The sequence below is a fragment of the Macaca thibetana genome, chromosome 11 (assembly GCF_024542745.1).
Source record: "Macaca thibetana thibetana isolate TM-01 chromosome 11, ASM2454274v1, whole genome shotgun sequence".
Lineage (NCBI taxonomy): Eukaryota > Metazoa > Chordata > Mammalia > Primates > Cercopithecidae > Macaca > Macaca thibetana.
The window spans coordinates 125047253-125075020 of NC_065588.1; the positions used below are offsets into that span (position 1 = coordinate 125047253).

At 47.9% G+C, this 27768-nt stretch overlaps 2 protein-coding genes across 2 annotated transcripts in view; both read left to right on the plus strand.

Annotated features, from left to right (window-relative positions):
* Window positions 1–20711, plus strand: part of TMEM132C (transmembrane protein 132C) — a 435395-nt gene extending 414684 nt beyond the window's left edge. Inside the window, exons 6-9 of the mRNA XM_050748580.1 lie at window positions 6705–6910; window positions 8712–8985; window positions 10127–10318; window positions 17896–20711. Of these exons, the coding sequence (XP_050604537.1) occupies window positions 6705–6910; window positions 8712–8985; window positions 10127–10318; window positions 17896–19098 (1875 nt within the window). The 3' untranslated portion in view covers window positions 19099–20711. The remainder of the gene's footprint in view (window positions 1–6704; window positions 6911–8711; window positions 8986–10126; window positions 10319–17895) is intronic.
* The window catches only part of GLT1D1 (glycosyltransferase 1 domain containing 1), a 582479-nt gene that overhangs the window by 291023 nt on the left and 263688 nt on the right, over window positions 1–27768 (plus strand). The gene's annotated exons all lie outside the window — the stretch shown is intronic.

Below are 27768 nucleotides of genomic sequence, written 5' to 3' on the forward strand. Positions count from 1 at the left end.
TAGAGACAGGAAGCAAGGAAGAGGGAAGGGAGGTTCGGGGGAGTTGCCATTTAACATGGAAACGTCAGGCTGGACATGGTAACTCACGCCTGTAATCCCAGCACTTTGGGAGGCCAAGGTGGGTGGATTACTTGAGATCAAGGGTTTGAGACCAGCCTGGCCAACATGGTGAAACCTCATCTCTGCTTTAAAAAGTACAAAAATTAGCCGGGCATGGTAGTGCATGCCTATAGTCCCAGCTACCCGGGAGGCTGAGGCAGGAGAATCACTTAAACCCGAGAAGCGGAGGTTGCAGTAAGCCAAGATGGTGCCATTGCACTCCAACCTGGGTGACAGAGCGAGACTCTGTCTCACACACAAAAAAAGGAAATGGCAGAGAAAGAATCTTTGAGAAGTTGACATCTGAGCAAGGCAGGGATTCTTAGCCTCGGTGCTATTGACATCTGGGGTGGGTTAATTCTTTGTTGTGGGGGACTGGCCTAGACACTGTAAGACGTTGAGCAGCATCCTACCCTCCATCCCCTAGATACTGGCTGCAAATCTATCCTCCCATTTGTTACAACCAAGATGCCCAGAGACGCTCAAATGTCCCCTGGGGGACAGAATTGCCCGGGTTGAGATCCACTGTATTAAAGAGCTGAAGGACAGGAAGAACAAATCAGGCAAACAAGTAGGGGAGGAGCCTTCAGGCAAAGAGAACAGCATGTGCAAAGGCCCTGGGGCAGGTGTGCACCTGGCATGTTCAGGAACCAGCAGGGAGGCCAGTGGCTGGGTGGAGTGAACAGTGGGAAAACCACAGAAGATGCACAGGGAAGATAACCAGGCACATCAGAGAGGAACTTGTACATCATTTAAGGATTTTTCCAGAGCTGAAAGGAGATATTATTTAAACATTTTCCAACAATAGCCCTAGATTCAGAGGCAACTGTTGAGAAGAGGCCCCTGGGTTGCAAGGACTCTGTTTCCAAACAAGCTCACAGTCTGAGGTTCCAGGAAGACATGAGTTTGGAGGATGCAGACCAACTCACTGCCTACCTCTAAGCCCTGGCATGCTTTCCCCGCTCACACTGTTTTCCCTTAACCCTACCTGCCCCTTCGATCAGCAGTCCTCACGTTCCAGGTTTGTGTGGACCATCTGTTCCCTGCCTAGACTTGGAAAGAGACAGCCTTTCCGAGTGGCCCCTGGGGGATGGGATGAGGAAATGCAGGCAGAGCCACTTGAGGAGAGGTTCCGGACTGCCACTGGCCCCTTGCCACGGGCATGCCACAGTTGCTGGACAGTGGCCTCTCTCAGCACCTGCCTTTCCCCTGCCCACCTGCCCACAGGAATGCAAATGACTCGAACAGTCACATGGCAGGAAGGACGACCTCAGCCAAGGCCATAATCCTAGTATCAGCAACATGGCTGACACCGTCCAGTCAAATCTTGAACCGACTCTTGCTGGCAGTTCTCACTTTACCTCTCTATCTTGGATGAGCCGCAACCATGGCAAGCCTCGGTTTTCTCATCTACAAAATAGGATCATAACTGCTGTCCGTAGCTCTAGAAAAACTGAGTATGAAAACAATAGGCAAAGAAGGCAAAAATGAAATTTTAAAAAAGCAAAACAAAAAGAAAACAGGATGGACAAATAGATGGCACAAATAATATGGTAGAAATAAATCCAAGTAAAACATCCATTGTAACTCACATGAATGTGCTAAAAGTTCCAGCAAAAGAATGATGAATTATAGAGAAAACATTCTAAAAAAAAATCATTATAAGTGTTTATTTTTACAGATCATCTAAAACATCCAGGATACAGAAGGCTCCAGAAAGCCTAAAAGTAAAAGAGAGAAAAAGAGAAATCAAGCAAATAATAACCAGAAGAAACCTGGTGGCCTAGGAAGATAGGCAAAATTGATTTTATGGTAAAAAACAAAGCCTTATAAATTGTTTTTTTAAAAATGGGTTTCTTTTCTGTTTTCATGTTTTTACTGGAGTTTAGTGGTACGATCTCAGCTCACTGTAACCTCTGCCTCCCAGGTTCAAGGGATTCTCCTGCCTCAGCGTCCTGAGTAGCTGGGATTACAGGTGTGCACAACCACGCCTGGCTAGTTTTTTTGTATTTTTAGTAGAGACAGGGTTTCACTATGTTGGCCAGGCTGGTCTCAAACTCCTGATCTCAAGTAATCCGCCCGCCTCAGCCTCCCAAAGGGTTGGGATTACAGGCATGGGCCACCGTGCCCGGCCTTCTTTTCTGTTTTCTTTTTCAATTTTTTATTTTATTGTAAATTGACAGATTATAATTGTATATATTTATGCGGTACTAAGTGATATGATGTATAAATAAATGTGTTCTTAATACAATGACTAAGTCAAGCTAAGTAGCATATTCATCATCTCAAATACTTTACATTTCATGGTGAGAACATTCAAAATTTTCTCTCAGCAGTTTTGAAATGTACAATATGCCATTATTAACATTTATCATATCGTGCAATAAAACACTTGAGCTCAAAGAAAAACAAAGAAAATGACATGAAAGCACCTTGCAGATGTGAACCAGGGATTGGTACGGTGTACGAGCATTTCATTCGTATGAACGGAGCAGGTCCACAAACTTGGGTGTACAAAAATATACATTTGATTTTCCTGTGTCTGAACTTCATTCAAGCACAACCTCAGTGCCCTGAGATGCACAAGAACCATACTAGGAGTTTGGTTTTTGAACACGATTAGTTTGAGATGCTAATTAGAGACCCAAGTGGAGATGTGGAAGAAGCAGGTGGGTATCCAGAGACAGGAGTTGAGGAGCTGTCAGCACAGAGATGCACTTTCAAGCATCATAACTAAATGATTACCGTCATGAGCAGGATGTAGAGGGTGCAAGGAGCGGATCTCAAAGTGATGTCCAGAGCAGCAGCAGCAGCAACAGCATCTGCGGCCACTGGTTACAAATGCCCGTGTGGGTCCCCACCCCAGACCTGCCAAATCTGAGATGGACACTCGGCAGTCTGTGCCAACAGGCCCTCCCTGAGGCTTGCTCAAGTCTGAGAACCAGCTTGGCTAGAGGGCGATTCAGGCCAGGCTCCCATGGGACGTCCATGACTGACCAGCAGATGCCTCTGCTCTCCCCTCGGAAAGTGACCCCCAGGCTCTTCCTAGGAGGCAGGTGCCGTCTCAGGAAGGTGCCAAAGCCTGAGCGATAACAGAATATGGCAACTGACCATATGTGGCTCCACCAAGCCCCACGTGACCCCGCCGCCCCTGGGTCCTCACAGGCGGACACTGATTTCTGGGCCGTGGCTACCATGCATTCTGCCCGCACAGCTTAAACGTCGGAGTGAGTGGAGTCCAGTGGGCAGCTTTCTCAACCGGCAGCTCCTCCACAATGAAAGAAGAAAAGCAGTCTGAGAAACAAAGCCGAGGGACTAAAAAGACTCCCGTGGGATTTTGGTTCCTTTCTGCAGATGAGCGGGCTCATTTTTTCATACGGTGGTTCTCACTGCTAGCCACTTAGGAGATGATTAATGCATCCTGAGATGTCCCCAGACATTTATGACACCTTCAGGAATAGCAGTGACGATGGCTCTATCATGCACGGCAACTTCATACCCTTGGCATTGCTCTTAATTATTTATATATTCGGGAGCGGCCAGGTTTCCTCCCACCAGAGCTCAGAAAGGTAATAAATGAGAAAAGTCAATGGTCTGTAAATTACAACATTGATTAAAGAAGTGATTACTGATATAACTCTTGCTCGGCTATTATGCTAATGCCTTCCCAGATCCAGGACAGTGTTTACCCGCTAATGACAAGCCTGGGACGGCAACTAAAATTGTCTTCCTTCTTTAATCAGCATGTAAACATTTTTAAACCACTCTTGACCATGAATGAGAAGATCCATCCATGTGTTCCCCTCCCAACTGCTCCCTGCCACTGTCCCCAGCAGATGGAGGAAATTCTCTCGGCCCAGCCCTCACCAGCTGCCTCTCCAAACAGAAGTGCAAGTTGAAGATGAAAATTGAGCCCAGAGTAGCCATCCATGGTTCCCGGAAGCTGGGGAAAGAGAGGGTGATCAGATTACAGGAGTTCTTCACTCAGCACTAAACGTTATTTGGCCGAGGCCACAGACCTCCAGAAGGGGACTCTGTTCTTTCCAACCTACATGATCTAGACAGCAGACAGATAAGCAAATCAGTAATTATAGCTTAGTATGCTAAGTGCTATGTGAGGGGTTTCTGAGTGACTTCATTAACTCTGAAATGTTCCACTAAACTGTAAGTGTGTGCATTTCTCTAGCAAGAATTAGCTTTATGCATATTCTCAAAAGAGTGAATGACCCAAGAAAGGTTAGAAAACACTGCCTGAGCGCTTTCTAGAAACTTTTGAATTAACTTCTTGTGTTTTTGTGGCTTTTGGCTCCATCTCATTTTAGTCTCTCACTGCATCTTCCATCAACCCCAAGATCCTTGATGACTCCCCTGAAGCAGGCATCCCCATGAAGGGAAGGCCCTCCTCATCCATCCCTCTGTCCATCTGTCTGTGCAGCAGTGTGTGCTTCCATCCATCAGTTTATCTATCCATCTGTCCAGCTATCTACCCATTTATCCACCAACAATTCACTTGTCCGTCTATCCATCTATCCATCCATCCATGCATCCACCCATCTGTCTGTCCATCGATGTATCCATCTGTCCATCTGTTCACCTGTCTATCAGTCTATCAACCTATTCGCCCATTTATCCACCAGCCATTCACTTGTCCACCCATCCATTCATATGTCTGTCCATCAGTGTGTGAATCCACCCATCAGTTCATCTGTCTATCCATCTGTCCGGCTATCTACCCATGTGTCCACCACTCATTCACCTGTCCATCCATCCATTCATGTGTCTGTCCATCAGTGTGTGCATGCATCCATCAGCTTATCTGTCTATCCATCTATCCAGCTATCTACCCATTCATCCACTACCCATTCACCTGTCTGTCCATCCATCTGTCCATTAGCGTGTGCAACCATCTATCAGTTCATCTGTCTATCCATCTACCCACCTATTCACCCATTTATCCAGCACCCATTCACCTGTCCATCCATCCATCCATCCATTCATTCCTCCATCTGTCCATCTGTCTATGCATCAGTGTGTGCACTCATCCATCTGTTCATCTGTCTATCCCTCTATCCATCCATCCATTCATCCATGCAATATCCATTTCACTGAGCTCCTGCTTCATAAGCAGCTGGTGTAAGGAACCCAGAGGTGAAAAATAAACAAGAAGTACTTTTGCCTTCAAAGATTTCTTATTTAAGAGGTGATATGGACACCTGGGACCAATTTAAATCACATCTGATAAGCTTGGCTATTCAATAGGGGTCATATTGTTTCTCGATAACCCAACTTGGTTTCTATTTTCAGTTTTCAATTCATCAGGGTGGCAGAAACAGAATGCCAGTCTAATTTCCAGGGCCAGTCTAATTGCCAAGGCCTCGGGGAAGGGCACATCTTGTCTTATCGTCTTCTGTTCGCAGTTCCTAGGGGACATTTTTTTACCGGTCACAGTCCGCACAGGTTACCTCCCCAATGGCCCTCATTGTTGTCCACGTTGCCCCTTCCTGCCTGCTTGAGAACACAGACATCATTCTGCTGTTTCCTTGCTACACTGGGAATGCCCAGTGGGCTGCTTGATACAGTCATATTTGGATGAATAATCTTGGAACACAAAAGCCAAATACTTGCAAACTTTATTTTTTTTTTAGTCTGTGTGTTGATTTTTCTTTCTGCTCTGTCTCGTCCCTTTCCTGAGACAGCAATCTGCCAGAAAGGGGAAAAGGAAAGGGAGGCACATAGGGAAAGGGAACACGGGTTGATCATCCCTAATGTGATCGGCCGTTCACATAATGAACACTTACTATATAAACAATCCCACGGGGTCATAGAAGACTTATCCCAGGGACCCCTGAGCTGGGGTAGGTCCGGCAAATAGGGATGGGAAGGTGCTTCCAGGCGCAGGGACTGGCCTTACCAAAGCCTGGAGACCATGAAGAACCTACATCAGGCCTGCATGTGCATGCAGGGGAGAGACCTCAGAATTAGTGAGAACCACGCTGGGGAGGAAGGCTCTACAGGCCCTTTGCATCCTTGGAGGGTGGATGAGGTGGGTTGTGGGTGCAGCTCACTTTCTGAAAAGTCACACCTGCCCGGGGTGCGAAAACCTCTGGTGCTCACATCAAATCACTCAGCTAACCCAGATTCCAGCTACAGCTGCAGTTCTGTGCAAGTTCAAGTTCACTGTTTGATTGCAGTCTCACCTCAATCTGCTTTCTGTTTTCTGTCCCAGGCAGAGAAGCCCTCAACCAGCAGGAATAAGAGATGGTAGCTAAAAATATTCCCACCTCTTACTCCTCAGGTGGACAATTCCAGATGCTTTTCATGAAGCGTCTGAAAACTGAGCCCGTGGTCCCTGTAGCAGCCTCAAACATGCACCTTCCTGTTGGGTTTTCTTCTTTCTCTGTCTTCCTCGTCTGCTCCTTCACCCCTGCTCCCTGGGGTCAGCTCCCAATTACACTGAGTGCACCAAATCCTAGTCTCAGGCTCTGCATTAGGAGAAACCTGAATTAAGCATTTGTGCTTTGCAAGATAATAGGAAAAACAAAAAAAGGATGGTCTCCAAGGCCCCATGAACTTCTCCTCCATCCTTTCTCCCTCTGTCTTTGCAGGTGTCTGACCGCTGCGACTACATCTTTGTCAATGGCAAAGAGATCAAAGGAAAGATGGATGCGGTGGTGAACTTCACATACCAGTACCTGAGCGCCCCCCTGCATGTCACCGTGTGGGTGCCCCGGCTGCCCCTGCAGATCGAGGTCTCTGACACGGAGCTCAGCCAGATAAAGGGCTGGAGGGTCCCCATTGTGACCAGTAAGAGGTGAGCCTCGGATGGGGAGATGCCTTAGAGCCATAATAACAACTCTGTTTACTGACCTTAACGCTAAAGGACCCAATGCTTTGGAGATGCTGGTATCATCTCAGCAATTGAATCTCCCCAAGGCTCCCAGATAACCCAGCCAGGCCCAAAAGCTGCTAAACAGCAGGTTCGTGTCAAACCCAGGTTGTCTGCACTCTACACCGGGGCTTATATGAGACTGTCTCTTGAAAGTGGCTCTCCCAAAATGACACGATGGAGTGAATACATTTTTTTAGCATCTTGATTACCAGGCAATTTGAAGTTTGGTTTCTTTTCTCCAAAAAAAAGTCAGAGTCCTTCTCTGTGCTTTATGCATATCTATAAGCTTGAAATGTTCCGTGCAGATCAAATTATTGGATAAAATTTAATTGCATTTCTAATGGACGCTGGGCTCACTATTTTCTAAAAACCTCTGATTTGTTATCTGAGTTTCTGGACTGTCTGTCTGTCACATGTGAGAGTATGGGGCCTTGTTTTCTCAGCCCTGTGACTCCCGGATTAGCAGACATTAGCTAAGTGAAGGTGTTGCTGAGTTCGTAGCTTCCTGCCTGGAATGCTCCACCCCAGACCACCGGGACTCTTTTCCTGACAGTCCCCCAGGCACCAGGGCCTTTCTCGTAAGGGAGAGCGTCTCAAGAAGAGTGAGTAGGACAGTGAGATGCGGAATCGATCTCTACAAGGAGAAGCTGAAGGCATTTGGCCTGATGGGGGAGGACAGCCGTGAATCCACCCAGTCCTTCAGATTAGTTTGTGGTCATGAGTGGCCAAGACAATGAGTTTGTTCCACATCCCTGAGGGGGAAGAATTGAGACTCCTTGGGCTCCAATCCAATCTCTGCCACTAATTAGCTTTGTGAGCATGGGCAAGCTACCTAACCTCTCTGTTTCTTAGTTCCCTCATCTGGTCATGAGTATAATTATGAGTTTGCCTCATAGTGTTATGAGGTTAAAAAGAGTTCATACATGTGGAAGCATAAAGTGGGACCTGCCACATCTCAAATGTGTAAGACAGTTCTGTCCAATAGGACTTTCTACAGTGGTGGAATGTTCTAGAACCCCTCTGTCCAACATGTTGGTCACTAGCACAAGTAGCTATGGAGTGACTGGGCTGTAGCCAGTGTGACGGGGAAGTTCAATTTTTTATTTAATTTTTATTTATTTAAATTAACATTTAGGGTTCAGTGCGGTAGTTCATAATTGTAATCCCAGCACTTTGGGAGGCCAAGGTGGGAGAATCACTTGAGGCCATGAGTTCAAGACCAGCCTGGGCAACATAGCAAGACCCCATCTCTACAGAATTTTTTTAAAAATTAGCCAAGCATGATGGCGCATGCCTTTAGTCCCAGCTACTCAGGAGGCTGAAGCAGGAGGATCACTTAAGCCCAGGAGTTCAAGGCTGCATTGAGCTAGGATGGACCACTGCACTTTAGCCTGGACAACAGAGCAAGACCCTGTCTCTAAAAATGTAATAATAATTCATTAATTAATAAAAATTAAAATAGCCACGTGGCCAATGCCTACTTATGAGACAGTGCAGGCTTAGTACATATTAGCGCTTGTCTTTTATTTTTCAATAAATGTATTCGAGAAAGAGATGCCCATCGCTTAGTGTTGCCTAGAGATAGGCTTGGTGCCCCTTGCGTGGTCCTGGGGCTCGTGTCTTCAATGTGATCTCCTTGAGGTTGAGGCGGGTGCCTGCCTGTCTCAAGAACATCTTAGACGCCTCTCCCTGGATCTGAGAGCTCTTTGTCCCTTCCCACAAGGCCCACTCGGGAGAGCGAGGATGAGGATGAGGAGGAGCGGCGAGGCCGGGGCTGCGCGCTGCAGTACCAGCACGCCACCGTGCGGGTCCTCACCCAGTTTGTGTCCGAGGGCGCCGGCCCATGGGGCCAGCCGAGCTACCTGCTTAGTCCCGACTGGCAGTTCGACATCACTCACCTGGTGGCAGACTTCATGAAGCTGGAGGAACCTCACGTGGCCACCCTCCAGGACAGCCGGGTCCTGGTCGGGCGAGAGGTTGGGATGACGACCATCCAGGTAGGGAGCTGGGAGTCTCTGTGTCCCCAGCACTGGGCATGTGTGCAGTATTGAGGGAGACTCAATGAGTGGGCAGGTCATTGTGGCCAATTCCTCAACCCCATGATGGCTCCAGATTGTATCGTGGGGACGCAGGAAGATGAGCCCAGGCCAGACCTTGAGTCCAGCCTCCTTCCAAACAGAATGGAGAAGGTGGCAGCTGCACCCTCTTAGCTCGCCATGTGACCTCATTCTCAATGGCTGCCTCCACCACTCCCATCACCTCCCAGCACCCCCATCCTACCCTGATTCTCCTTCTGAACACACACTGTTCTAACTTATTCCCCCTATGCCTTCTTAGAAGTAGCCATTGTCTTCTCCATGCACCGCTTCTACCAGTGGCTCAGGGAAAAAGCATGGATTCTTCCTCTCATTTCTTCCTTCTTCCAGTCATTCTGTCTTGCTGCCATTTACTTATTCAACAAACTCTCTCTGAAATCCTGCTCCTTCTTTTTCACTGGAGGAAGTGTATAGAATGGTAAAATTTCAGGACAGATGATGGGGCCTGGACAGCCTTTTCCTCAATCCCTCAAGTCACACCTACTGAATCCACCTTTCTGGATGTCATTCGGGATCCTTACACTACATGTGGAAATGGTTAACACATTCCTATCATTTCCCCTGGACATCTCAAGCCCAACATTTGGCTTACAAGATGAGGCAGAAAGCAATGTTTTGGCAGAGGATACATTGTGGTGGTGGTGGGAGGAGTGAGCTATTTATAATCCACTTTTATAAATTTATAATTCAACTCTTCATGAGTCTGTTCAACAGGATCACCATGTACAGTTAACCAGGTTGTGCACTGTACAAGTGTACTTCATCTAAATAGGAGGAGTCATTCCCTTTTAAAGACAGAATGGATTTTAATATCTATTCCGATTTTTCAACAGGGAGAATTAGGGTGTCTTGGGGAAAGGGTAACTTTGATTCTCACGAAGGCATGGGATGGGCCAGCGAATAGAGTGAAGTAGATATGTAACTCCTTTGCCCTGTATTCTGGACCTCAGGCCTGTTGGGATGGAAGAAATATTGCTGGGGAAGGGGCTAACATCTGGAAACAGGTGTGATGGATTTTCCTTATGTCCTGCCAATCCCACAGGTGTTGTCTCCACTGTCTGACTCCATCCTGGCAGAGAAGACAATAACCGTCCTAGATGACAAAGTGTCGGTGACAGACTTGGCCATCCAGCTCGTGGCTGGGCTGTCTGTCACCCTTTACCCCAACGCAGAAAACAGCAAGGCCATAACAGCTGTGGTCACAGCTGAGGAGCTGCTGCGGACCCCCAAACAGGTAGGGGGCCAAATGCCAGAGGTTCAGAGGGAGCAGGGTCAGTCACTGTGCCTGCTTCAGCAAAGGGGCAGGGTGGAGTGAGAAAATGGGGGTAGGTTAACAGAACCACATTCCACACTGGAAGCCATGTCATTGCAGACAAAGTGCTCGCTCATCTTACCCACATAGCTTTTGAGCAACACAGACCATTTACCAGCCTCCTCACCAGGTCTCCTGGCTGCTGTTCTTACCCCTGCACTCCCCTCTCTTCTCAAGAGCAAAGTAAGCCTTTAAAACCATAAACCACATCATGCCTTTTACTGGCTTAAAATGCTCCAATGACTTCCCATTGCACTTAGAAAGATACCATATTCTTTGACAGCCCACATGACCCCACAAGACATAGTTCCTGGCTATATCTCTGACTTTATCCTCTGCAGCCCTTGGTCTCTTTCATCCTATTTGAGGCACACACTCCCCTTGCACTTCTTTAGGGGTTTTGCAATTGCTGTTGCTGTTGCCTGGGATACACCACCCTCACCACTGAGCATGGCTCATTCTCATTTTCATACCCAGTTATGATACCCTCTTCTCATAAATGCCTTCGCTCATAGCAAATGGGTCTGAGTCGGCCCCATTTCCTACTACATAAAGCATGTTTCTCCTCCATGGGATATAGGCTTCTACAAGACAAGCGTCCTGTTCATCGCTGTATCCCTGGTGACCATCACAGGGCCAGCACATAGTAGGTGCTCAATAAATGTTGGTTGAGTGACTGACTGACTCTCAGAGCTGAGCTGGAAGACAGGAAATGAGAGAGCAGGGAGAATGACCCACGTAACACTGCCAGGATGGGTTTGTCTGACCTTAACAACCTGCATGTGGGTATTTGCCTTGTCTGCAGGACTTTCTGCTTCTGATGTCATCATTGGGACAATACTTATGAGAAGAGTACAGAGTTAGGAGCCAGAAGGCCCAGATGGTATCACAGCTGTGTCCCTTACCTCCTATGTAACCTCAGGCAAGATGCCTCACCCGAGTCTCAATTCTTAATGAGAAAGTAACAACACCTGTGAAGAGTCCGCTTGCAAATTAAATTAGGCTTAACGACGTTGAGTGCTAAAAACAGTGGCTGGCACATGCCACCCAGTGTTAGCTCTGTTCCTGGGAACGGCTGCTGTTGTTACAATCACAATTTTAGTGAAAGCACGCAGGGCCTTGGATGCTCCATCAGAGCAGACAGTCTTGACTCGGAACACTCTGCTTCAAACCCAGTTTCCTCTGGTGACTTGCAGCAAGAGGCAGGCGGTCTGGGGAGGAAGCTCAGATTAAATCCACACCCTACTGTGGACTGAGCAATGCTGGAGCAGCTGTCATGTGGCTGGGACAGGCAACAGGGCCCACGGGTTAGCAGTAGGGGTTGGGATCCCTTGACATGCACCATCAGGAAGAGGATAGTGCTACAAAGCAGAGGCATGATGATGAGAACAGAGGGCGGCGGTGGTCAAGGGTGCAGGCATGATGACAAAGTCCAGGGGCTTGCGTTCTTCTAGGGGGGGATTGGAAAGTTGAAGCCATAGTGCAGGATTTCAGTGCAGTTCAAGGACTGCAAGCTCAAATGCCTACAGGGGCTGGGCTGGTGTTGTAAGCGAGCAGTGCAGGCTGTGCAAAATCCATGTGGCTGCCTTGTCCAGTAGTGGGGTCTGTGATGAGCTACAGTGAAGATGCTCGGTGCTCAGAGACACACCCGTTATCTGCTGCTGTGTAACAGCCGCCACACACTTAGCAGCTGAAAACAACACACACTTATCAGCTCACAGTGCAGTGGGTGGGCTCAGCTGGGTTCATGCTCAGAGTATCAGAAGGCTGAAATCACAGTGTTGGTTGCCTAAGTTCTTAGGCTCTAAGGAAGAATCTTCTTCCAGAATTATTTGTGTGGTGGCAGAATCCAGATCTTTGCAGTTGTAGGACTGAGGTTGCCAATTCTTGGCAGGTTATTTGCCGGAATCCTCTCTTAGTTCCTCAAGTCCACCTGCATTCCTTCTCACTCCCCACTCTACCCTCATCGGCTTCAACACTAGCAACAATGCATGGAGTCTTTCTCATGCTTCCAGTCTCTCCACCTGTCCCTTCTGTCACCAGCTAGAGAAATCACTCCGCTTTTAAGGACTCATGTGATTTCACTGGACTCACCCAGATAATCCAGGAAGACCACTCTATCAACTGTGCCATGTAACAATGTAACATAATCATGACAGCGGTCACTCATCCCACACACATGGTCTGGGAATTGGGGCAGAACATCTTTGGTGGGCCATTCTAGGAATTCTGCCTAATGAGGAGAGAGTTGCTACCTGATTTTGCCCCAGAGTGTCAGCAGGAGGGACCTGGGGTGCATGCAGGTCCTCATCCAGTCCACAGCACTGGCTTCTTCAAGTCTTCTCTCTGGGGGCGGATGGGGCAGGAAATCAGCGTGGTGTTTTCTGGTTTACAAAGAGCAGAGTAATACTTTCACATTTGGGATTAAGAAGAAAAAAGATCAGAGGAAAGTGGGAGAGAGAAAGCTGAAAGCATGAAGCTGTTTGCTGAGAATGGATAATGAATTAGGGTGGACGATTGGCATTGCAACCCCCTTGTCATGGGGCATGGCCAGCCGCTCCCCATCTCCCGTTGCCCATCTGTCTTCATCAACGGACAGTAACTGGCGTCCCCAGCACTGACTCAGGGGGATTTGTGGACGTAGTTCACCTGATTTGCAGACACGACTCTTGAAAGGATAGAGCTCTAAATCATTTCTGGGCATGTGTTATTTTAAGTCATTCAGAAGTTCTCATCTTTGGGGAAATGTGTTGGCTTCTCCTGATGCAACACCACATTCCAGCCTCTCTGTAATGAGCGAATGGAAGAAGTTAGTCTCAATCATGCAGCAGGGCTGATGGAGATGGATCTTGGCAAACCAACGGTGTTCTGAGGCTTTAATTCCGATTGTCTGCTGTTCGGGGGCTTGTTTTATGTTAACTTCTTTCCCCATCTAGTTTGTGAAGAAAAATTAAGTCAAGATGAAACGTCAGCCACAATGAACTTGCACACTGTTCAGTCTTTTATCTCAGCCCTTAGAGTGTAGACGGCTGGCACCTTGTTCGTGGTATTTTCAACTTTGAAATAGAAAATCTGAAAGGTTTTAACACCTACAAATAGAGGGTAGTAGCCTGCATGTTCCCCTGTGCCTTGTTTGCTCTAAAGAAAGTAGGATAGAAAAATGAAAGGAGAAGTCACTTGGTATTTGTGCATGAGGTTGAGGCATTAGAAGGGCTTGTCGGAATGTGTGATTCATCAGCTGATATGGACAGAGGAGACAAGGGTGAGCGCCAGCATCCCTGAGCCATGTCTTCTGTCTTAGTTTTGGTCTTCTCAGAAGCCGAACCTGAGACAAGCATTCAGGTGCAAGTAGTTTATTCAGGTGGTAAAGACGACACCAGTAGAGAAGTCAGGGGTGATGGAAGGAAGAAAAATGCAACGAGTAGATTGTGTTACCAACTCAGCCACCACCAAGGGCAGTCGGAGCTCCTGTCTGCTGGGTGACTGTACGCCAGTCTAGACAGGCCAGAAGAGTTACTGCACTTGAGGGGCAAGGGATCTGGGATAAATATAACAACTTCCGTGAGTCCTTCATGGGGGCTGCCCACAGTGGTTATTCACTCCTTGGCACATCTTGCTGTAGGCACAACCACTTGGATTCCAGAAGCCAGAGAGTGATCTTGGGCAAAAAAATAAGTTTAAAAAAAAAAAGCAAAGTTGAACATTGAAAGTTGAGCTAGGAGGAGCTGACTGGGCAGCCACCCAAAGACAGCTCCTCACCCTCCTAAAACTTCCTGCACAGGTTCACCCATCAGAGCCAGCTGGTGTTGGCCAGGGCTTATGATCACAAGTGATACGACCCAACCCAGCTCAGCCTGCCTTCACACACAGCAGAATGCATCAGGGCGTGTCCAGGCATTTGGATCTTCAGCTACAGCTAGATGCAGATGCTCGAACGATGTCATGAGAATTCTTTTTTTAATCACTAGCATTCTTCCTCCATCCTGTGGGATGTAGAGTTATCATTGCTGTGAACACTGGCTGCTCCCAAGCTACTCCAATGTTTCCTTCTGGAATTCCTACCAAACAAGCATCGGCCTTTATTTCTTTTCACCTGCCCATTCACAGTTTTATTTCTTGATATGCCTGTGGTTCTATCTGGGGTGACGTAGGGGGCTTTGTCTCCCACTGCAGTAATTCTCTCCTCGAACGTCTCATCTGCTGTTCGAACTACCCATTGAGTCACTCATTTCAGTGACTGTATTTTTCATTTCTATTAATTCTACATGTCCCTTTGCACCCCTTCCTTCCTGCTCTGTTTTCATTCACTTTTTTTTTTTTTTTTTGACAGAGTCTCACTCTGTAACCCAGGCTAGAGTGCAGTGGTGCAATCTTGGCTCACTGCAACCTCCACCAACTGGGTTCAAGCAATTATTCTGCCTCAGCCTCCAAGTAGCTGGGACTACAGGCACCTGCCACCACATTGGGCTAATTTTCATATTTTTTGTAGGGATGGGGTTTCCCATGTTGGCCAGGCTGGTCTTGAACTCCTGACCTCAGGTGATCTGCCTGCCTCACCTCCTAAAGTGTTGGGATTACAGGTGTGAGCCACTGCACCCAGACCCCATTTGCTTTTATTGGGATGATTTCAACTCCTTTTAATGTCTCTTTAATTTTTTAATTAAATTTTTAAATTTCTTTTTACTTTTATTTCATAGACTATTTTTGTTTATTTGTTTTATGTTATGTTTTATTTCATAGACTATTGTTTTTTGTTGGTTTCCTTTGTGTTATAGCCTTTGGAGTCTTCTGTGATCTCACATATCAGTCTGCTCACCTTCCTGTGTAAATGTTTAATGCACCCTTCTCATAGTGCAGCCTTCCCACCTACAGAGTGTAACCTTTCTTTCTTTGTATCATGAGCACCTCTTCAGCCCTGGTTGCTCAGCTTTGTTTTGTTCTGAAGGAGGTTGTATTTGCATTTGCACAGGTCCGACTTCAAGTGACTTTCTTTTCTCCCCATTCCCATACCACAGAGGTAGTTATCACATCCAAGTGTGGGCTTTTGATGTTGAGTGGCAACATCTCCATCCCATTCTCAGAGCACACACAAGCTTTGCTGCGTATCTCTGGCTCAGCAGGTAGGATTTTCCCATAACCCGCCCGCGGAGAGGGTGCTGCTGCCTCCCTGGGCTGCATTGACAGTGTCCGGGATGGATGGGGACAAAGGTCCAGGAAGGCCACGAGGTCAGACCTGGTTTGCTGTGAAAAAGGCAGGGAGGAAAGGAGGCAGCTACGCGACCTTTTCAGCAGAGAGCGAGTCGCTGTGGTCTTTGTGGGCTGATAAAATGGGCTCCGGCAGTGGCTGTTCCAGGGGGTCCCTAGCACAGTGGCCAAGAGCTCAGCTCTGAAGCCACACCAGTTCCAGCCCTGCTCCTGCCTCTTCCTGACGATATGACTGGACATATTTCTTTTTTTATTTTTTTAACTTTTATTTTCAGTTCAGGGGTACTTGTGCAGGTTTCTCACATAGCTACACTTGTGTCATGGGGGTTAGTTGTACAGATTATTTCATGACCCAGGTATTAAGCCTAGAACCCATTAGTTATTATTCTTGATCCTCTCCCTGGTCCCACCCTCCAATAGGCCCAGTGTGTGCTGTTCCCTTCTCTCTGTCCATGTGTTCTCATCATTTAGCTCTCACTTATAAGTGAGAACATGCAGTGTTTGGCTTTCTGTTTCTGTGTCAGTTTGCTAAGGATAATGACCTCTAGCTCCATCTGTGTCCCTGCAAAGATGGGATCTTGCTCTTTTTATGGCTGCATAGTATTCCACGGTATATGTGTACCACATTTTCTTTATCGCGTTTATCACTAATGGGCTGGAGAGTTTTTCCTAGATGAATGGAGGAGGCTGAAATATGCAATTCTAATCACAAAGTAGAGAGCCTGTATCCACTGGGTACTTGCTGTGGATCAGGTGCCATTTAGGTTGACTTTGTGTCTTCGCTATTGTGACTCTATGTCTTTGCTATTGTGAATAGTGCTGCAATTAACATATGTGTGCATGTGAGCACAGTTCTTAACCTCTCTTTGGGCAGGAAGCATAGCCCATCCTACTTTGTGAAAGAGGAGAAAATGCATTCTGTAATAACTGCAAACAACACCTGACCCACAGCAAGTGCCCAGTGGATATGGGCTGTCTTCTTGTGATTAGGATTGCACTTTTCACCCTCCTCTATTCATACAGGAAAAACTATTCCCCAGCTACACCCAGGCTCTGTCCTAGGTGCTGGAGATTGAGCCGCCACTAAGCATCTCTGTCCTCAGGGAGTTCCCGCTCTTGGAAGCAGAATAGAAGTACCTGTGGCTAAGTCAAGAACAAAGCCTTCTGTGGGGTTATGTTTGCTGTGGGCACACAAAGGGGAGAGGATGTCATTATTGCCCTGGGGAGGAGGCGAGAGAGCAGGAAGCCTTGTGCTCACGAGAATCTACCAGTCCCATGGGCATGGGTATGAGTGGCATTTCTAGGCCACTAGCTTTCCACTTTTTTTGGAATATTATTCAGCCATAAAAAAGAATGAAATATTGCCATTTGCAGCAACGTGGATGAGCCTGGAAGACATTATTTTGAGTAAAAGAAGCCAGGCACATAAAGTCAAATGTTTTCGACCAGTCCCCACAATGGGAAATAATTTTTACATAGCTGTTGGGCCACTGACAGAAGTATAGTGAGTGTGCGAAATAAACTCAACGCCTTCACACTGGCCCTTAGCTTCCTCTTTCCCTCTGATGGGAATCTCCACAAAAGCTACCCATGCAGAACAAAGGCAGCACAATTGAAGTGGGCCCACCAGCCAATGCCATGCGCTGCACCCCACACATCACTGCTGCCCAGCTACAGCCAAGCAAAGCATCTGCAGTGGCACAACAGGGTCAACCTTAAAGGGCAAAATGCTCTTGTTCTCTTGTTTCTCAGGCAAAGCTTAATTCACTGGGGGCAGTGCAGGGAGAAGAGGGGAGGTTCCTTTCTAATGTCATTGGTTCTGACAGTGTTACCCGCCCATCAGCCTTTGTCATCAGGCTGGATACAGACAACAGCTGTATCCATTCATCATACTCAGGCCACTAATCACAGAATGTGTGACAAAATGACCAGGGCCTGCCCTGGAAGCCAGTCATTGTCTGTGAAGATGCACCGGCTAACTGATTCAAGCAATAACTGTGTGGATAAAGCCACCTGGAGCCTCATCTCAGTCAGGGATTTTTGTTTTGCCGTTTGTTTGTTCCTGGTAAGGATTATGAGGGCGCTGTTAGTCATGCCCCAATTTGTTCTCGTTTAAATTAAGGTGATTTATCTGCCCCTGATAGAAAACCTGTATGATTTCTCCCTAGATGCATGAGCTGCTGGGTCTGGAATGGGGGTCCTGCTCCCTGTTTCACTGGGTGTCCTCCTAGGAGGGGGTTTCTAAGGGAAGAGTCATCCCCCAGGTGGTCTCCTAACTGCCTGTGTCCCTGCAGGAGGCTGTATTCAGCACATGGCTGCAGTTCAGCGATGGCTCGGTGACGCCCCTGGACATCTACGACACCAAGGACTTCTCCCTGACAGCCACCTCCCAGGACGAGGCCGTCGTGTCCATCCCCCAGGCCCGCTCTCCCAGGTGGCCCGTTGTGGTGGCCGAAGGGGAAGGCCAGGGCCCACTGGTCCGAGTGGACATGACGATCGCCGAGGCCTGCCAGAAATCCAAACGCAAGAGCGTCCTGGCCGTGGGCGTGGGCAACGTCAGGGTCAAGTTCGGACAGAACGATGCTGACTCCAGCCCCGGCAGGGACTATGAGGAAGATGAGATCAAGAACCACGCCAGTGACCGCCGGCAGAAGGGTCAGCACCACGAGCGCACAGGCCACGATGGGCACTTCTATGGCAGCTCTCCCGTGGAGCGTGAGGAAGGGGCTCTCCGGAGAGCCACTACCACGGCCAGGTCCCTGCTGGACAACAAAGTGGTGAAGAACAGCCGTGCAGACGGGGGCAGGCTGGCAGGAGAGGGGCAGCTACAGAACATCCCCATCGACTTCACCAACTTCCCAGCCCACGTGGACCTCCCCAAGGCCGGGAGTGGGCTGGAGGAAAACGACCTGGTGCAGACCCCACGGGGCCTGAGTGACCTGGAGATAGGGATGTACGCCCTCCTGGGGGTGTTCTGCCTGGCCATCCTCGTCTTCCTGATCAACTGCGCCACCTTTGCCCTGAAGTACAGGCACAAGCAAGTGCCCCTGGAAGGTCAGGCCTCCATGACCCATTCTCACGACTGGGTGTGGCTCGGCAACGAGGCCGAGTTCCGGGAGAGCATGGGGGACGCGCCGCCGCCCCAGGACGAGCACACCACCATCATAGACCGCGGACCGGGGGCCTGCGAGGAGAGCAACCACCTCCTGCTCAATGGCTCCCACAAGCACGTGCAGAGCCAGATTCACAGGTCAGCCGACCCCGGGGGGCGGCAGGGCAGAGAACAGAAACAGGACACTCTGCACTCGCCCACCTCCAAGAGGAAGAAGGTGAAATTCACCACCTTCACCACCATCCCCCCGGACGACAGCTGCCCCACGGTGAACTCCATCGTCGGTAGCAACGATGAGGACATCAAATGGGTGTGCCAAGACATGGCTGTGGGCGCCCCCAAGGAACGTAGAAACTATCTGGAGAAACTCAAAGATAAGGCTTAGGCCCCTCTAGCCAAAGGGCCCTGCCCGGATGCCTTCCTTGTACTGGAAACTGGCCCCAAGTGGGGCAGAAGGCGTTGTCAGTGGGGTTAAGAAGGGACGGTCCCGGGGTCCATGCTAGACCAGTTGGAAAGTTTTGAAGTCAGGAAAAGACATTTTTGTATCAAGGGATTTTTAGCAGTCAATGATGGTGGATTTTCAGAGGTCAGGGGAATAAAGTCTGGGGTATGGGGAGCGCAGACCAGGTTATTGAACTGCACAGGCAAAATTAGGAAGGTTATTTTATGAGTCAAAACATACTACAGACAAGCTACCAAAAATTATTTGTTAAAAAATTCAAAAAGACAAAAAGAGAAATAATCATCTGTTTATATTTCTAATAAAGAAGCAAAATATAAAAATAGGGCCTGCTAAGAGACATTTTCCATTTTAATTCACTATTCACTTTTCCGAGGATAGCCTTCAACTGTCACCACACAGCTGGGGAGGAGACGTTTCCTATCCCTCTTGGGATAGAACTAAGGGTTTTAAATCTTTACTTGATCATCTTTTCTTTTCTTTTCCACTTTTTCCTTTTTTTCTTTTCTTTCTGTGTCCTAGACTTCCATTGCATTTACATTTCATGTTTATTTCTGAGAATCAAGGAGTATATTTTTCCTAAATGAAACATAAATTACATTCCTATTCATTAGATGGGTTCCTAGAAACAATGTCAATTAATCCATTGTTTAAGTAGTAACTTGAATGTTTTTCTGTATCCCTTCAGCTTTGTTGATAGTGGCTGGTTTTGTACAATTGGAGGGAGCTCTCAAAGCCTTCTGGGGGAGGAGAGGAACTGTCCTTCATCCATCACCACTGCCACAGGGCAAAGCCAGCAGGTGTGGTCTTGTGAGGGGCTCTACGGAGGGGATGTGGCAGGAGAACAGAGCCCTGCCTGGACCACCTGACCCCTCGGGACTCCACCCCTGTCATCGTGTTGGTGTTCCTGTATAGGAGAAATTTGGGTTAAATAAAAAAAAGAGGCCACTCCCAGGCATAATCAGAGCCAACCTGGTGGGCTGGGTCTATCACAAGACATCACTGATGCTGAACATGAACAAAGACAAAAATTGTTTGGGGGGTTTTTAAGTTGTTTTTCTTACTTTGTTGGGTGGGGTATACCAGCATAAACTCTAAAGATAAAATCTATGTTAGATTGTCTATCAACTGTGTTTTTGAACAGCATAATTGTGTAGCAGCACATTGCAAAAAACGCATTCATCCAAAGCGACACGTATGTGGCAGCGAAGACCACACCAGTGAAATAAGCCCCTTCGTGATCACCCGACTCCAGTTCTCCGTGTGCACCACTGGCTGCGGCTGCGGGAGGAAGACGCCTGGCAGTCCTCATGCTCTCCGCAGGGGGGCGCTCACAAAGATTCCAGGGGTGTTTCTTGTGTTTATTTTTTTAATTACTAAACTCAGTAGCTAAGAAAGGGTCCTTGAAGCCTCCTAACCTGGGTTGGACCTTTGAAAAATATATTTGTAGCACATATTATAGATGGAAAGAAGAAGATATTTATTTATACCTGTGATGCCAATTGTCATTAAAAGGCTTTTCATGGCTTGACAAGTCAGTGTCTTGTGGGGTGTGTTTTATTTCACTTAATTGCTATTTCCCACCCCAAAATATACAACCCCAGAAGAATTAAACTCTTAGGCTAGAGGGAAACCAATGTATTTGCCAAATCTTTTTCGAAAAAAAAAAACTTTTTCCCTCTTGGTTTCTTGACTGATCCACAGTGATTCCTAATAAGAAGGACTTTCATTCACAGACCCACTGTCATCCACACCAGTACCCAAAATCAATGAGCAGGAGGGTGTTTATTCATAGACCCACCGTCATCCACACCTGTGCTCAAAGGCAGCAAGCAGGAGGGCATTCATTCATAGATCCACCATCATCCACACCAGCGCTCAAAGTCAGAGAGCAGGAGGGCGTTCATTCATAGACCCACCGTCATCTGTACCAGCATTCAAAGTCAGAGAGCAGGAGGGCGTTCATTCATAAACCCACCATCATCCACACCAGCACTGAAAGTCAGAGAGCAGGAGGGCATTCATTCATAGACCCACCATCATCCATACCAGCATTCAGAGTCAGTGAGCAGAAGTGTGATTCATTTATAGATCCACCATCATCCACACCAGTGCTCAAAGTTAGCAAGCAGGAGGGCGTTCATTCATAGATCTACCATCATCCACACCAGCACTCAAAGTCAGCGAGCAGAAAGGTGTTCATTCATAGATCCACCATCATCCACACCAGTGCTCAAAGTCAGAGAGTAGGAGGGCGTTCATTCATAGATCCACCATCATCCACACCAGTGCTCAAAGTCAGAGAGCAGGAGGGCGTTCATTCATAGACCCACTGTCATCCATACCAGCATTCAGAGTCAGTGAGCAGAAGGGTGTTCATTCATAGATCCACCATCATCCACACCAGTGCTGAAAGTCAGCAAGCAGGAGGGCGTTCATTCATAAACCCACCACCATCCACACCAGTATCCAAAATCAGTGAGCAGGAAAGCTTGATGACACGCAGATGGCCGGGCCCTGTCTCCAGAGGTTCTGGTTTAACAGGACTAAGACAGGGCTCCCAAATTTACCTTTTCCACGACTTTCAGGGCTATGCCAGATGCCAACACTGCCAGTCTGAGCCCCAACTTTGCAAACTACCAATGTCCTTAACAGAAGAAGGGAAACCCTGGGAGCAGGTGGGAAACAGTGTGAAATCTCTCCTCTGGGGAAAAGGTTTACTTTTGCCTTGACTGTTTTGCATTTGTTGTTATTGTTGTTTGTTTGACATTCGGGTGAGATTGATATTATTGATTGGTTGGGAAAAGAAAATTTTTTGGTAGAAGCTAAGGTTTTTTTAAAAATAATAACTTTATTGAGACATCATTCACATACCATAAAACTGATCCACCTAAAGTGTACAACTTAATGTTTTTTGTTTGTTTGTTTTTTGAGACAGAGTTTCGCTCTTGTTGCCCAGGCTGGAGTGCAACGGCATGATCTCAGCTCACTGCAACCTCTGCCTCTCGGGTTCAAGCGATTCTCTTGCCTCAGCCTCCCGAGTGGCTGGGATTACAGGCATATGACACCATGCCTGGCTAGTTTTGTATTTTTAGTAGATACAGGGTTTCTCCATGTTGGTTGGTCTGGTCTCGAACTCCCGACCTCAGGAGATCCGCCCACCTCAGCCTCCCAAAGTGCTGGATTACAGGCATGAGCCACCGCACCCGGCCAACTTAATGTTTTTTAGTATATTCACCGAGTTGTGCATCCACCATCACATCAGTCTCAGAATATTTTCATCACCTCCAAAAGGAAAACCCATACACTTCAGCTATCACCTCCCCACTCCCCATTCTCCTCAGCCCTAAGTCACAACCACCCTATTTTCTGTCTGCATGGATTTGCCTAGAGGGCCTGGCATTTATATCGTTATGGGAAATCATCCTAAAAATTCTCCACATCGGATTAGAATCCCCATGACATCATCAAGTAACAATTTTTCTCCTTGTGAGAAGCAGATGAGAGGAACATATTGTGAATTTTCCTAATCAAAGCTGCAGGAGACCTCGGCCTCCTCAGCACATGGTTGCAGGTTCGAAGTGAGAGAGGACAGAGGCTTCAAGACCTTTCCTTTAGATACCACATCCACTCCTGTGTCTGAGTACCTGCCCAGCTAGCTCTGTAATTCTTGAAAAGACCTGTGCTCCAAACAAGGGACAGGAGGATTGTGGTTGAAGGTGATGCTGGATGCTTAGTTTCTGCCCTGAGTTAAACTATAAGATGATCACAGTCTGCTGGGTGTGGTGGTTCATACCTGTAGCCCCAGCACTTTGGGGGGGCTGAGGTGGGAGGATCTCTTGAGCTCAGGAGTTCAAGGCCAGCCTGAGCAACATAGCAAGACCCTGTCTCTACAAAAAAATTAAAAATTAACCGGGCATGATGTGCACACCTGTAGTCCCAGCTACTCAGGAGGCTGAGGCAGGAAGATCTCTCGAGCTAGGAGGTCGAGGCTGCAGGGGGCTAAGATCTCATCACTACACTCCAGCCTGGGTGCAGATTGAGTGACAAACTGAGATGCCGACTCTAAAAAATCAAGGTCACAGCCACCTCCACCCCCATCCTGCGTGAACTGTGAACAGGCGGCAAGGCAACTGCTGGCCTTGGGCAACTCCCTCAGTGGTCTGCTCGGGTCAATGGAGCTACCCCAGTTCTGAGGCCCTGAGACAATCAGGCTGAAGAATTCCCTCCCTCAAGCAGGATGCTCAAGGAAAACCTGCCATTGTTGTTGGTAGACAAATAGAAGTCTATGTTCCAGTGACCAGGTGGTTCCATTTCTTCTGGGACTATCCTCATTTAAACCTGGAAGACCCATGTTCCAGGAATCCTCCCAGGGAACACCCAGATGGTTGGTAACTCCGACCTCTGTAAGTGATACCCACTATCATTAAACACTTTCTGTTGGTGAGTTCAGTCACTTGGGGGCCTCGTGGTGTTCAAAATTTATCTTTCATTGCAATCTTAGTGCTAAATATGACCTTACCGCTTGAGGGCACACAGTCATCTTGTTAAACCCTAAAACAAATTGGATCAGTCATCAAAGATTTCCAACACACCTTCCCCATTGAGCACCAGCCCTGCAGCCACCTGCCAAGCCCATTTCCCCTTGGTGTGTGAACATGTGATTCCCCGGATGGGTCTGTGGGCACATAACCTCTAATTCGTTCCCAGGATGTGTGTCAACCCATTTTGCAAATAAGGTCAAATGTTAAACAGGTGTGTGCCACTTCACAAAAGCCACTGCCTTTTCACTAAAGTATGAAACCAGAGAAAGAGACACAACTGCAAGCCTGGAATTCTTCCTTCGTGTGCACATAATGAAATAGAAGGCTACCTTGTCTCGCGGTTGCTGGCTCAATTACTTACTCAGCACACACTCATGGAACACCGGCTGCGTGCCTGACCTGGCGCAACATGCCAAAGATGATTCCATCTGGCCGAGACCTCAAGGTGCTCACAGTCAGAGGGCAGAGGCAGAGAAGGGCGGCAGCTATGGTACAGAATTATTGACACTACGATGGGCAGGGGCTCCACTGTGATATTCTTCTGCTCCCACCCCACTGTCGACAGAAGTTGCCTGTATACCCCAGCCTATCTTCTCATGGTCTTTCAGAAACTTGAAGGTCTGATGAAAGAAACTGTTCTCTCTCAGCGTCAATGGAGACTTGCACTTCCCTATTAACATTAGTAGCCACAGCAACAATAATAAGAGACTCCATTTAATGAGCACTTAGTCCATGCCAGGACCGATGTTAAACATCTTTTAGTTATTTACTTACAACTCCTTCTGAGGTAGGTGCTTTACCCGCCTGTTATAGATGAAGAAACAGGTGCAGAGCCTCCTTCCCAGGGCCACAGCTAGCGGGGTTGAAAGTAAAAGAATGATGGTAAAATGTACAATGTTAACACTAATAAAAGGCTAACGTAGCTATACTAATGTCAGAAAAAGAACATCCTACAGCAAAAGCATCACTAGAGATGAAGAGACACTTGACAATCATAATAAAAGTTATTCAAAAGGAAGCTAGAACAGCCCTAATTATGTAGGAACATTATAACATAGCTGCAAAATATCTACACAGAAGATTGAAAACTACAAAACACTATTGAAAGAAACTGAAGAAGACCTAAATAAAAGGGGAAATACCCATGCTCATCTAGAACCGTAAGATAATACATGTGTGTTGTCTGAAGCCACTCATTTGGTGGTTGTTTGTTCCAGCAGCGGTGGGAATCTAGCACAGTATCTTCGGGATGAACCATGTGGGGGCCCAGCACGAGTCTCTCCAGAGAACAACTCAGGCACTTGGCAGCCACAGTGGCAAGAGCCTCCTTGGCAAGAGGCAAACTGTCCTGCTAGGCCCGGAGACAGCACCCGTTTCTGCCTCTTTGTTGGTTCTGTTACTGAGCATACCAGAGTAGCTGAGGACAAGGGCTGGCTGGCTTCTAATGCATAGGTCATCCTGTCCACTTGTTGAGTGCCTCTTCTGCAGTCTGGTGTTAACGTGCAATAGATGAACCTCACGCTCTGTGCCTGCTCACACAGGTTCAGCCATATGCCCCTTGTACAGACTTCTTTGTCCCCAGGCTTTTCATCTTCCTCCTTAAGGGGGCCTAACCAACCAGCCAGACCACCTGCTACTGCCTGGGAGTGCACCTGTATCCTCACCTGAAGCCACTTCTCTCTCCACGTGACATGGATAGAAGGCACATGTCCAGAGCTCTGTCCCTTAAAAGGAATTTCACTCAATGCTCTTCCAGCTCCTCTTGGGACGGCCGTGTAGACTGTGGCCTGTATCAGTTTACTAAGCAGACCCATCTTTCAGCCAGGCTTGAGGTTTTCCTCTATCATCTGGCCTTTCGGAATCCCTCGTGAGGCCGTCTGTGACAGCGGAGACAGAGGCATCTCGGAAACACCGGAGGCTGGCTCCAAGCCTGGGCTGTCCCTCAGGATGGAGTGTCTGTGCTCTGTGGACTGGCTCAGGCTTCATTCCAGAGAGGTCACTTCTGTCATACAGCAGACCTTACAGTGGATCCTCGGTGGATCGCTTCTGGAATCCGTATGAGTTGCAGCCTTATGACCTTCAGGGTCTGGTGACTCCCAGTTCAGGATGGGCAGCTCTGATTGCACAGCCAGATGCTGTATTAGCTTCCCAGGGCTGCCACTATCAACTACCTCTCATTTGGTGGCTTAAAACAACAGGGTTTACTCTCTCACCATTCTGGAGGACAGGAGTCTGAAATAAAGGTGTGGGCAGGGCCTGCTCCCTCTCAAGGCTTGAGGGGAGGAGCCTTCCTCGCCTCCTCCAACTTCTGGTGGCTCCTGGTGTCCTGTGGTTTGTGGGCACATCGCTCCAGTGTCTGTGTCTGTCTCAGCAGTTCCTTCTCTCTGTCTGTATCTTCTCCTTTCCTGCATCTCATAAGGACGCTCACTGGATTTAACACCCACCCAATCTAAGACTATCTCATCTCAAGATCCTTTCCTTAAAGACATTGGCAAAGACTCTTAAACCAAATAAGATCACATTCTGTGGATGTGTCCTTGATGAGGGAAGGACCATTCAACCCACTATAGATGCTCACTCTCACCACTGCTGGCAGCTTATATTTGAATAATGGGATCTATTTCTCTGTTAGAGACAGGTGGCTGTGCTCCAGAACCCTGGGCTCTCCAATGGGCTTCTTGTTTTGGAGATTTCCAGAAACCACACAGGGCACCTAGTCTAACAGCAATACCTCTACGGCCGTGGGCTCTGACAGCTCAAATAGCCCAAGTGACAAGGCCATTGACCTGCAGCCTGGATTTGATGAAGACTTTTTTTTGCTCTGAGCCCCACTAAAAGCTGGCAACCTGATGAGTCTCTCGATATGTGGCCAAGAAAGCATGGCCAAGAAAGATAGGCTGCCTCTGAAACCAGAGGAGACATGCCAAGCAGTGTGCCTCTTTCTTGGTGTTGGGAGGTACAAGGAGCAACTTATACTGTATCTTAAAGGGAAAGTCTCAACAGCGTAGACATGCCCCAGACCACTCAGCATTTTACCAACGTGGCAGGCCTCGAACATTCTGCAGAGTTCATCTCATACCCTCTGGGGCATGTATCCCAGGTCATTCAAAGTCCTTGCCACTTCCTGCTCATCAGACCCAATCAACGTAGTCTATGAATGCACTTGGTCAGTGTGATGCTCTGCAGAATGTCCAGACCACCCAGCTTTCCCTAGATTACTCTGTGACAGAGGGAAAAGAATTGAGACAGTCATTCTTGTCCATCCCTTAGGCCTGAAAAAGAGCCCTCTGATGCTCCAGATGCCACTCAAAACTGGCAACCTTCCAAAAATCACCCAGTTAATGATAGAAACAGCATTGCCAAAGGTGGGATGTGCTGCCTTTGCCTACCTGGTTCTGCCCAGGGCCACATGCATCCTCCTGGGTTGACAGCTGCCCTGGGACAATGTGAGTTCCCAGACTCTTTTTGACCTCTACAGAGGTAGGCAAAGTGGGATTCCAGCACCCAAGAACGGTCCTCAAAGGAAGACCTGCAGCTGCCAGCTAGTGGGAAGGAAATCCGGCAGAAGCCAGGCAGACAGGGGGAAGGAATTCATAAAAGGCATTCACCAAAAGGCATGGCATGGAGAGATCTGAATGTGGGCAGAGCGTCAACTTTATTCATCAGAAATACAAACCAAACATTCACACTGGATGCTGTAAAAGTTTCAGCTGTGGCCGGGCATGGTGGCTCACACCTATAATCCCAGCACTTTGAGAGGCCGAGGCAGATGGATCACCTGAGGTTGGGAGTTCGAGACCAGCCTGGCCAACATGGTGAAATCCCATCTCTACTAAAAATACAAAAATTAGCTGGGTGTGGTGGTGCACACCTGTAGTCCCAGCTACTAGGGAGGCTAAGGCATGAGAATCACTTGAACCCAGGAGGCGGAAGTTGCAGTGAGCCAAGATTGTACCACTGCACTCCGGCCTGGGCAACAGAGCAAAACTCTGTTTCAAAAAGAAAAAAAAAAAAAAAGTTTCAGCTGTGGAAAATGTAAAGGGGAGGAAGA